General features: G+C 46.1%; 1 protein-coding gene across 4 annotated transcripts in view; it reads left to right on the top strand.

Moving 5' to 3' along the window:
• LHFP (lipoma HMGIC fusion partner) overlaps positions 1–12,388 on the top strand; it is a 256,711-nt gene that overhangs the window by 19,319 nt on the left and 225,004 nt on the right. Inside the window, exons 1-2 of one of the 4 annotated variants that reach the window (XM_005668368.3) lie at positions 6,251–6,373; positions 8,461–9,037. In XM_005668368.3, coding sequence (XP_005668425.2) covers positions 8,653–9,037 — 385 coding nt within the window. In that variant the 5' untranslated portion in view covers positions 6,251–6,373; positions 8,461–8,652. Of the gene's footprint in view, positions 1–6,250; positions 6,374–6,651; positions 6,977–8,460; positions 9,038–12,388 lie in introns of those variants that run through there. The other 3 variants (XM_021065277.1, XM_005668366.3, XM_005668367.3) reach the window with 3 other exon arrangements.

The following is a 12,388-nucleotide window of genomic DNA, read 5'->3' as shown; positions in this document are numbered from 1 at the left end:
GGGTTCGGTCCCTGCCCTTGCTCAGTGGGTTAACGATCCGGCGTTGCTGTGAGCTGTGGTGTAGGTTGCGGGCGCGGCTCGGATCCCGCGTTGCTGTGGCTCTGGCGTAGGCCGGTGGCTCCAGCTCCGTTTAGACCCCTAGCCTGGGAACCTCCATATGCCGCGGGAGTGGCCCAAGAAATAGCTAAAAAGACAAAAAAAAAAAAGAAGCTCCATAGCAGAAGTCACTATAAACTGATCAGAAGCACAGAGGCAGGACGGGCTGATTGCCTGAGCCAGGTGAAGGCATTGTATCAAACAGCAGTTATTATACTGGATTGCTACTATAGATGCTAACAAAGGGTTGGGACACACGGCTTGTCATCTCCCTGCGTACAGTTGACAACTAAAAAATGTCATTCGCCATCTGGTTCTAATAAGAACGAAGGCACAGCCACTGCAGTCCAGGGCAGGGATTAGGGATCAGGAATGAGGCGCTCTGTGCTCTGGGAAAATTGGCAGAACACGCCTTCAGATAGTTTGATATTTTCAGGAGACATTTTTTATGATCCTGGATTCTTTCATCTTCCCATACTTAGAAAAGCACTAAAACCATCAACTAAGAGGTCTGTCCCTTATGACCAGCAGCAGCCTTCTATGCAGAAAAATCACACATCCATTGACCTCCCTCCACCTTCCTCTCTGAGCAGTTCCTCGGGGCCCTCTGAGAGGCTGTCTCCTGGGCTGTCGTCTGCAGTAAGTGCCCAGTGACCCTGCAACTCACAGCTCTCATGTCCTGCGTTTTTATTTCAGTCGATCTAGTGAATGTCCCTTTGACTGCTAGTGCTTCCAAGTGGACGCACCCTCCTCATGACACACTGATGCCCTCGGAGTAGTAACTGAGTCACCGGATCCAGATTTTTCTATCCCTCATCAGACACAGCAAGGGTCCTAGGTCTGCGCCTTCAGGGTAGGAAACGCACCCTTGCTAGTGATTCCCCCCTCCCGGAAACAAAGCAGAACAGAACCAAAACCCAGAAGCAGAACACTGTCTCATCTTCTTCGTTGACCTCTCTCTCTGCCATCTCCTCCCTCCTTCCCCCTTCTCAGTCGCTCTCTCCCTCTGTCCCCTTCCTGACCTCTTTTCCTCCGTTTCCCCTCCCTCTCTCTCCCCCAGTCTGTTTCTTACCCTCCTCACCACTTCCAGTGTCCACCTGCTGACAGGGTCCACGCTGTACGCTGCTCTTGACTCTCTTTTTATTCTGCTGTGTCCTGCTTCTTGCCCCTTCACCCATGCTCTTTTGCTTTTAACACACAGAGACGTCCATGTTTCAGAGAGGTAACTGGCCAAAGAGCCTTCTCTTTCACCTACTCTACCACCCTGTTGGCAGTGCAACCCAGCACAGCATTTATGGTACCATCTTTGGCTGCTCCACTCCATGCTAACCGTGGAAAAGTAGTTCCCTTCTTTTCTCCTTGACCCCCATCAGTAGAGGCCTCGTGTGGCTGATGTATTGGTGACAGAATAGTAGTAGTTAATATTGAAGAGCATGTACCTTCAGTTAGCGATAGTTCTGATTTGGGTTTGTGATGAGGGCAAGAAATAACACATCTCTTCCAAAGCTGCAGTATGAACCAGCTGAGAGGGAAAGACATAACAGCCAGAATATCACGGGCGATTACTGATAAAGGCTGAAGTGGAGGATGTAGCTTAGCGAGAGGCCAAGGGTCTGCGGACTGAGCCCGGAGCTCGGCAGATGCACCCACTATCCCCATCTCAGCAGCGTGGTTGGGGGCAGCTTCCTGCGTGGGAGATTCTCCCACGAGAGGGGAGCAGGCTTGACCAGGCCCATGAGGCGGGGCCGGAGTGGGGTTCCCTGCGACCCTGGTTTCCCCAAGGGCTCTAATGAGTGGGGAGAGGTTTGGTGCCTATCGGCAAGATCACTCCTGAGGACCAGGGAGCTGGGAAAGAAGCAGTGCCCCTCTGCCATTTCGCAGTGGCTGCAAGATGAAATGATTTACTTGAGAAAAATCAGTGTTTGTTAACCCCTTCTTAGTATCATCATGCCGAATTCAGCATGTAAGTTTGGGTTCTTCTGTTAGACCATCGTCTTAACATACTCAGTCCTTGCAATGCATCTTATCTTGGCAAAGGAGGGTGGGATTTAAGATTCTAAAATACTGTAGAACACATCTTTGTGAATTCTTTCAGACTGGTGGCAAATATTATTACCTACACATGTACAAAATTTGTATCTCTTTCTATGGAACGCATTATATTCATCTTTCTACACATTCTGGGAAAAATTTTGAGAACCAGAAAATATAGTTGGAACACTGAAAAAGCCTGAGATGATTTCTGATACTGGGAGGAAAAAGAAGCAGCATTTAAAAGTAGCAAAAGCATAGCACTGATTTGGTATGAAACAACATTATGCACTGCTTTAAAATGCATACTGGGTCATGTAGCAAAAAAACGTGTAATGTACTAAGGACATTTCCCACTTTGATGGTTTAACGCGAAGTGTTCTCTGTGTTAAACGTGATTTAACATTTCACATTTTTTCTTTTTATGAATAAGTTATTGATTTAAAATTTGTATGCTACTTTAATTCATAAAAGAATAATATAGAGAGATTATATGGCACTTTATATTTCCCAAGTAATTCATAAACTTTAAATGAATAATGCAGACAGCACCCCTGGGAGCAAGCCACAGACTGTATGCATCTTATTTCCATGAGAGCTCCTGGGGAATATAGTCATACAAATCATTGTGTTTAGAAATTGCACATAACTATACATGCAATTTCTATAGGAAGAGGGGTCTTGAGTCTATCAAACACATGAAAGAAAGTTCCTAGAAAATGAAATAGGCAACCCACTTAATAGGACATTATGACAGGTATGGTAAATGTGTGTATACATATTGGAGAATAGACACCCTAAAAGCCATATGTGACCTCATCCAGAGACCACTTGAAATGGAGATCAGGAAATCTGAGAGGTCGCTTGTTCTGTGAGATTTTTTTTCCCCAATAAATAGGAGGGGCATCATAGCAATACCTATTTGAATTTGTCTGAAGAAGAGCTTCATGGAGGGAAGCTGCTTCTGTGCTGAAAATTCTGATTACGGTTTTTCAGCTGGTGGGACATTTTTGGGGAGCTCGGATAGATTCTGCTGAGGAACAAATAGTACATTCTGATGAGAAACTGATGAACTCCACAGCCAGAGCAGTCAAGGAAAGTCTCTCTTCCTTGGCTCTGTTTGGAGCCTCTGCTATTGTTATCCCACTTGTTCTCTTTGCATCTTGCTCCTTCCTGCATCTCTCTCTTGCTGGTCTCTCTTCAAGGGGATACCTTCTTGTATCAGACCATTTATGGTGCTTAGAATTTCTTGAAGTTAAGACCTTAAGGGGAGACATTCTGTTAACTGTCTTCGTAGCTATTCCTGTTTTTATTGCCAAGTTTTCAGGAGGCTCCGTCTTCTCTGACACATGGCAAAGACAACGAACACCCACTGCAGCCCCCAATTGCTGGAGAATGAATTCTCCTGTGACACCATTCTGCCCTCTCTCTGCTCTTCTTAGTGTCCATGCTCTAATCCACTTTACTGTGCTGCTGGCTTTTGGACTGCAAGAGAACAGTTTGAAGAGTTGAAGAGTCTAGTCGCTATTTATCTATTGCTAATTGCAGATTTAAACAGCTAAGGGTTATTGGTCTCACCCGAGAGAAGTGTGAGGAGAATGCAGCAGCCTATTGAAGGTACCACAAATCCAGGCTCCCCATTTCACTCTTTCATTCTTAGTGCGTGGGCTGTGTCCTCGTGCTTGTCACCTCTGAAAGATGCCTGCTGTGCTACAAGGTGTAGCTCAACCAGAGTGTTATATAGCTCTCCACGTATTTTTACATTCATGATCTCATTCTATGACTCAATGGGACTACATCCAAACTTACTAGAAACTCAAACCTGGAATAAAGAGGTATAAGCAGCATCTGCTATGTGAGAACTTCTGGATGGAAAGTAATTTAAAGATCCTTTGAAGGTGTAAATTTCATGCAAGGGTTTTAAAGATATTATAATGCATTTTGCCTATAAAGTAGGTATACAAGAACTCAAGGCATAATTCAGATGATTTTATAGTTTGGGAAGGTAATTACATGGTGGAGTGAAATGAGAAGTCAGGATACCTGGATTCAAGGCTCAGCTTTGGGTAAGACTAGGGCAGGATTCTGAGCCTCTGCCTCCTCGTCTGTGAAATTATATACTTGAACAAAATTAGATGACCCTGAAACTTCTTCTCACATGTAAGAGTACCTATATAATCATGATGCTAGAAGTCATGAGCTAGAAGAATTTTAGGAATCATCAGTTTCCGTGTTCTGTTTACAAATGAGAGAACTTATGCTCAGAAAGGTCACCGTTTGTCCAAATTCATTCACCTGAGCTGGAAATTTCAGTCCTAGTAGATAACACACTGTGCTTTCACGAATATTGATATTGCATCCTGGTAGATGGAAAAAAAAAAAAAAAGCAGCCTCCTCCTCCTCTATTTTCACTTTCCTCTTAGGCAGAACCTCTTAATAGCATTTAGTCTGTTTAATAGAATGCAGAGAATGAAGCTTTTTTTAAAAGTCCACTTTTTAGCTGAAAAGTCTCAGGCAAATTACTTAACTTCTCTGTAAAATAATAACTGTACTTCCTTCATATTCTACCCTCCCCCCCTGTTTTTTTGAGGACTAGATGAAATAATCTATTAAGAAAAGTTAGTGTAGGACTGAGACACAGCGAGGGCTTCATCTGAGCCACCCATCTCAGTGCTTCAAACTCCAAGTTGAGAAAGTGTCCTAGACCAATATCCACAGTGGCTTGTGTGGAGGATGAGTCTGCATCTCCTCTCATTATTTTGTCTTTTTGGAGGCATATCTTCTACCCCCACATTATACAGATCTGAATGCTCTGTGCAATAACCTAGGCTATGATACTTAATGGAAAGTCAGACCAGTTGTTATTACATGGACACTGAGCTCATTAACCAGTAACTTGTAAAAGACAAATGAAAATAATTTAATCAGGGCGTTTGATCAGGGATTCTGATCATGGATGGGCTGCAGGGGAACAGGGAACTGTCTGACATTTTATTGTAACAGGCTTTCTCAACCTCAATAGTATTGGTATTTTGGGCTGGATAATTCTGGGGGGCTGTCCTGTACATTACAGCGTGTTTTAGCAGCATCCCTGGCCTCTACCCACCAGATACCAGTTGAACTTCCCTGGTTATGACAAAAACATCTCCAGACTCTGCCAAATGTTCTCTTGGGGGGGGGCGGTCATAGTCTCCCTTCTCTCCTTTGAGAACCACTGTGATAAAGCTTGATATGTATGTGCATTTTTTTTTCTGGGAGTCTCATCAATTTCGCCATATTCTTAGAAAGGTCTATGACCTCAAAAGGGTTGGAACAAATCACACAAAGCCTTTCAAAATAATGATGAAAGAACACACATCTCCAGCTGTAGTTGTAAAAAAAAAAAAAAAAAGTACACTACCATGGCCAATTAAAATGGTGCGATTTGAAAATATACTATGAAATATATATCTACACAGTTATTACTTTCAACTGCTTTGCAAAAGCACAAACTATGGGGAAGTAGCTACTTCACAAACTGCTATTCCCAGATGGCACGATTCTTAAAATACAGTCTTCAGCAGAGGCTCCCACCGTCTGCCGAGCGTAGCTCTACCCCTCCAAAGGGGTTAGCGCCACTGACAAGCAAAAAAGACCTTCAGTCCAGAGGGGAAATCAAAATCAGTGTTTCTCAGTAAAGAAATTCAATGGTGGTATTGATTGCAAGATTGATCGGATAGAGGGATGGGAGGGAAGGGCGGGGGGATGGGGAAGAGAGAGGGGTGGAGAGAGTGGGAGAGAGAAAGGGAGGGAGGGAAAGAGACAGAAAGGGAGAGATCGAGAGAGAGGAAAGAGGGAGAGAGACAGAGAGGAATGCTTTGAAAGAGGTCTGCAAAGAGGACGTCTCTTGGGAGAGGCTCGCTGGCATTTCCCTCTGACTTCCCAGGCTTGGCTGCAAAGGCAGCTGCCTGACGGAATCCCTGAGAGCCTTAGGCTCTCGGTTCTCGCCTCTCATTCCCACGCCCACACTGGCCTCGTTCACTAGCTTCCAAAGTGACCACATCCCTAGAGCCTCTTGAGAACTCAAAAGGTCACTGCATCCAGTCCTGAAGGGCCCTGTTCTCCATCTGTGTCCCCCAAAGGCAGTCGGAAACCTGAGCTTAAACCCCAAATACCAAACGCAGAAAAGCCAACAGGGAGCGTGTGTCGTCTTCCAGCCCCCTCGGGAGCACCCGTGAGGACAAGCAACTTTCTCCCTTACTTCTCGGTCCGTTTGCCTCCCCCACCCTCGCGTTGGAAGGAGTCGTACTGCGAGGAAGGCGGGAGGTGGTTTGGGGCCGAGGGAGCCACGAAAGCCGCCCCGGGGGTGGGCTGGGCACCGGGCGCTCGCCGGCCGCGCCCCCTCCCCGCCCCGCGCGCCCGGAGGGTCCCCGCCGGCCGCGCTGCGCCGCGCCTTCGCCGTGTCCGCTCCGGGTCCCTGCGGGCGCGAGGGGAGGGGACGAGAGAGAGAGGAGGGCCGGGCGGCGGAGGGGAGGAGGCGGTGCGTGCTTCGCCTGCCAAAGGCAGATCCACTCCTCCGCGCCAGCCCCGGCGCCCCGCGCGCGGCCACAGCGCTCCGCCCGAGCCGCCGCCGCCGCCGGAGAGCCGCGGGCAGCGGGGGCTGCACTGGCGGCGCCGCCGCGCGTCCTCTCGGAGCCCTCCGCCTTCCCGGCTCTTCCTCCCTCGTCGGGCCCCAGGGCTCGGCAGCTGTTAGGGACCGCGGCGAAGAAGGAAGGACGGTCTTCCGTGCCTTGGATGCTCTGCCGGGAGACAGCAAGTTGAGTGTGCGTCCCGGCCCCGGGAGAAGAGGCGGCCGCCGCCCGCCAGCCATGTGAGTCCAGCGCGCGGCTGCCCCGGGGCGCAGGCTCTGCTCCTCCCCCTCGGCGCCCCTCGTCCCCGGACGCCGGAGTTGGGCTGCTGCCGGGCTCTGGACTTCCTGAGCGGGGCTGCCGGCCGGCTCGCCCTGCCCTCCGCATCCGCTGCGGGCGTTGGCCTCCGGGGGGTGCTGCCTGCCCATCCTCATCCCTTCCCTCCGCGCCGGGCCGGCTGCAAAATAACCCCTCACTGCCTTCGGGGTTGAGGGTTCATTGTGTGTCTTTTCGGGGTGGGGGGGGGGGAGGTGGGCGAGGACATTGCAGGGGGCTGGCGACAGGCTTGTCTGGTCTTACCCCCGGCACCTTACCCGGGCTCGAGGTGAGGGCCCTCCTCCCCCCGTGCCACCCCCATGCTTCTTTCCCCGCGTCGGGGCCAGGACGGACCAACTTCAGCCGCTAATGCTGATGCTGACCGCAGTTGACAAGATTTTTAAAAAGTAGCTGAAACTCCCCTGGAGTGACACACTGGAGTTGGAATGGGGCGGTGGGCGGAAACGAAAGGGCAGGGGCCAGGGCTGGGAAGTGAGATAGGTGGGGGCGGGAGGGTTTGGGGTGGACCCTGAAAGCTAGAGTTAAGAGCTCTGGGAATGGAACTGTGGGGCGCATGGGCGCTGGGCTTCTGTATTCATTTCTTTATGGAAAGTGTGGGAAGTGGTTCTGGAACTCTTTTTGAAAGGGAGGGATGGATGGAAGTCAAAGCACGTGGAACCACTCGAATGACTGAGGTTCCATGTAGAGTCCTGGAAAGTATGGATTATTTTTCAGATGAGTGACAATCATTCAGCAGAAGAGATGGTTCCAATAATTTAATTGGAGCCAATGAATCAGAATTGCAGATATGGAAATAAGTCGTACACAGGCTTTCTTTCATTGACACTAGAACGTAGTGAACGCACTCACAAAGGCTACTGAATGAATGCTGGGGATGCTGAAGAGTCCATCCGTTCTTGTGCATAGACAGTCTAAAACTGTGAAAATGATCCTAATTATTTTGTCCGGGCTCATGCAGAGAGTTAATGCACCTAAGGGGACACAGAAAAGTTGCTACAAATTATGAGCACGAACTTGCAAGCCAACTGAACAAACCATGGTATGGCTCATTTTATTATAATAATCAGAATTCTGTTCACTGCCAGTAAACATGCTACATTACTTTTAATGTGAGTAGGTGAAATGAGTTCACTGGCTTGGCTAGTAGAAGTCGTGCGTTTCTTTAAGTAAATAGCTGTCCGAGTTAATTGGAGAACATTTATGGGAGATAAAAACATGAAAAAGCTTTGAGCTAAGCTGACAAAATTTGAATTACAAAGACGTTTGTGCAGCAATACTTTAGAGGTATTGAGGCATTTTTGAAAGTTTATTCACTGAAAGTTGTAGACCAGCTGAATCTGTGTCATCACCTCTCTGAAAATGTTTAACTTTGTTTCTTGTGGTTTACCAGGGCCTATCATCCTTACTGCAGAGGATGGGAAGCTGATGACCAGTAGGACTGAACATCTGTTCTATTGACAGACACCCCCCTCCTCCATCACAACTGTGGATTACCTGTCGGTCCCCGTGGTTTCATACCTTCACTCACTCCTGCAGACCCAGAACAGTGACTTTGGGTCCTCCCTGCCCTGTCTGGTGAAAGATGGCATCCAGTCTGACTTGCACCGGGGTCATCTGGGCTCTGCTCTCGTTCCTTTGTGCTGCCACCTCCTGCGTGGGGTTCTTCATGCCTTACTGGCTGTGGGGATCGCAGCTGGGCAAGCCCGTGTCCTTCGGTACTTTCCGGAGGTGCTCATATCCTGTGCACGATGAGAGTCGGCAGATGATGGTGATGGTGGAGGAATGTGGGCGCTACGCCTCCTTCCAGGGCATCCCCAGCGCAGAATGGAGGATCTGTACCATCGTGACAGGCCTGGGCTGTGGCCTCCTCCTCCTGGTGGCGCTCACTGCCCTCATGGGCTGCTGTGTGTCGGAGCTCATCTCCAGGACAGTGGGAAGAGTGGCTGGAGGAATTCAGTTCCTGGGGGGTAAGTGACTTTGCCAAACTTCACTCATTTGCCCGAATCCCAAAGCAGTATTGAAAACCGTGTTCCCATTGTCTGTTGAGATTCTTATAATTGACACTTGGAATGCTCGGGAGATACTGACATGGGATGGCTTTGGGCACAGACTGCCAGCAGTCCAAGATTTTTCCTTGCGTTGCTTTACAATTTCAAGAGCTCTTAATTTCTGTACATCCTTAGACATGTACATCCTTGGCCTCTGAAGTACCACCTGTGTGAGGCAGTAACATCTGCATTGTTCATAAAGCAGTAGAGGAGACAGGTTGGATTTTCTAGCTTCTGGCTTTTTATGTTCAACAGCAAGCAATTACAGTATCTGTGTCCTTCTGGAATCCTCAGGTCTTTAGAGACGAAAACTTCATAGAAAAATAGAAAAGGGTTTTGATTCCACATTGTCACCCTAAGCCTTTAATACTCTTTGGTGGATCTAAAATTGAGCCTTGCCCAATCTTAAACTATATTTCTAAATAAATGATTACTGTTTTAAATGAGAGATCAGTTTTACATTAACAGCTATGAATTTCACTATGCCACAAAGATAAGCTTCATTACTGTTAGGATTGAACTTTTCTAATGCTTTTGCTGTGGAGAAAAAAAAAAAAAAAGAATATTTAGCAACCGATGTGTGCTTGTCCCAAATGGGCTGGATAGTCTCACTAATGCCAGAAAAGGTTTGATTTTTACTTGGGTTTCTTCCAACATGTATTGCTTCAATATCTCTGGTCATATGGTTTTAATTATACTTTATATATTTTCTGCTGTGCCTTTCACCTCCATTTTTCAACCTGACGGACTGAACTTGTCTGATTTATAACCTGCTTTGGTGAAATACGACAGTCTCTGTAGATAGTACAGAATGTGAGGAAATAGGAAGCCAGGAAAACGTATAAAATGTATTTGTAACTTCATTACAAAGTAAAAGTCTGTTGGTCTTTCATTGGGTGTTTTCTTACAGTCTTTTGTGACAAATCCAGAAGAAGGAAACCCATGAACAGTGAAGAGTTCTGGATACGGTCTACATATGGGAGAAACTCCAACAGATTATTTTAGATTATTTGATATAAAACTTTCAAATAAGGTTTTAAGTAGGAAAATACTTGTGCTAAAAATGCAAGTAGCAGAAAGTTCTGTGTTTTGAGATGAGATACAGTTGTTTTCAGTTCTTGATTTCCTTCCCAGATGTAACTTTGTTCTTGTATGCTTCCTCCACCTGCCCCCACCGTGGTTTTTCATCCCACTCTGCCCTAAGAGGCAATTTGGGGGACTTTCTTTACCGCTTCACTGTTCAACGTTGAGCAGAAGTCTTGCATGTGATGTGTATTTTACACAGAAATACAGTAAAACCATTAGGAAACATAATGAGGTTTCTGTAGAGTTGAAATACAAATCCAGAGTCAAAAACTTGTTGATACTACAGATTTGAAGAATAGGACTAATGCCAGGAATATTTAAAATTTTTTTCTTTCAGAATAAGCTCGATTTGCTCTTTGTGTTTTTCTTGGCTCAGGAAAAATGCTTGGGCAGTTTCTTTTTCTCCTCTTATGCTAAATATTACTTTTCGTCTTCTTCATTTTGGGGCAGGGACTACTATTATTTCTGGCAGAACAGGAAAGTGCTTACAAAGAGAAATCAGTTTTTATTGATTACCTTTAAACTTACATTGAAGGAAGGCAACAGGAAGTGAACCTGAGACTGGTGGGATTTCTGCTTCCCTCTAGAAGCTCTGTGAGGATTTTTGGGAATTATAAAGAGCTAAATGTTCTACTTTACAGAAAATTCAAGGGGGAAGATCATTGGGGAGCTTATATATGCTTTTAAAAAGACTGTTTTTCCCTTTGTATATGCTTTTTTCATGAACTCTGGCTTGGTAAGAGTTATTGACATGGAGTTGAGGTTATAGTTTATTACTAGCATTTCTCAAATATATTTTTCACATCTGGCATACTGAGTATAAAACCTCAGAGGGCTTTCTGATTTGAACCCTTTGAGGGCTCAGGTAGGTAAACACATTTGGTTATCCAAGATAGGAGTCATTTTGGAATTAAAAAAAAAACTTGGATGATGGAAAAGGTTCTGAAAAATCTGCCATAAACGCTACCATTTAGTGATAGAGCAGTAATTTTACTTTATGAAAGTTTTCATTCAAAGGGTAGGTTTCCTAAAGACTGCAAAATAACCAAACCATGGAGTTCTCTGAATTCCGAAGATGGCAATGCTTCTGAAATGGAGTCAGAGGTACAGGGCACTGAGCTATAAGGCAGATTCTCCTACTAAAAATGATTCACCCAGAAGGGTTATGTTTAGCTAAAGTTAGGATTGCTCCAAAAACAACAGGAAGCAGGAGAATGGCAAAGTACAGAGGCATCCTGCTTAACCCTGCCTGCTGTGTCTAGAGTTTGCACATATGGTATAACATCAGGCAGTACAACCCCTGCAGTACTTTGGAACTGGTTAAAGGACAAAGTGTCAGCCTTCATTTGGAATCGCCTTGCTACGGTTGGTTAGTGGTTCCAATGTCACCTGTAGGCCGATGGAACAATACAAAATGGGACTGTGGTCCATGGACATTTACTACTCATAAAAGAAATACTTGAAGACTTTCAATGCCTTCTGCCTTTCTTGTGGTACCTTGTACGTAAACTTTAATTGCCACTACCTCCATCTTATATTTAAAGTCATGTCTCTGTCATAATTTTTAAAATCCCGTCTGGATTGAGTTTTACCCTCGATTGGATTTTTAAAAGGCATGTAGAAAGCCTTTGAGAACTATCGTATACAATAAAAATGTTAACCCGTGTGGAGAATGGGAATGGCGCTATGAGGAAAGAGTGGCTTTAATGTTGGTTTTGGTTGTTGAGCATGAAGTTACCTGCCTTCGAATACTGTTGTAGTCCTTAAGTACTTTAACAGAGTTTTTAAAACTTAATACCAAACTTTTGGTGTATGTTAAAGATCTTATTTCTCTGCTCCATGAATGAAACATGTGAGAACATTGTAAAGACGTCTTAAGGTTCTCTTAAGTTCTGCCCACTGGTGCTTGCCGATGTCAGGGTCTGAATTTGTACATTTCCTCTGCCGTTAAGTGCTCGTGCTAGAGGGAGGGGGCATGTTTGAAAAGCGCCCCCCCTTTCATTTGGATGTGGGTCATGTATCCGTGTAAAATGGATGTAGAATGCTGATCAGCAGCAAACAGCTACCTTTCCAGTTTAGACTCTGTGCTCTTCTAAGAAGCCCGGGGGAAACCATGTCCTCACCTGACGGAGGGTGAAGTCCTCCTCAGGACTGCGATGGTGAGTGTTTCGTGGAGCATCCGTG

This window comes from Sus scrofa, chromosome 11 (assembly GCF_000003025.6).
Source record: "Sus scrofa isolate TJ Tabasco breed Duroc chromosome 11, Sscrofa11.1, whole genome shotgun sequence".
Classification (NCBI taxonomy): domain Eukaryota; kingdom Metazoa; phylum Chordata; class Mammalia; order Artiodactyla; family Suidae; genus Sus; species Sus scrofa.
Note: the sequence above shows the minus strand (reverse complement) of the source record. Positions and strands in the feature narration are given on the sequence as shown.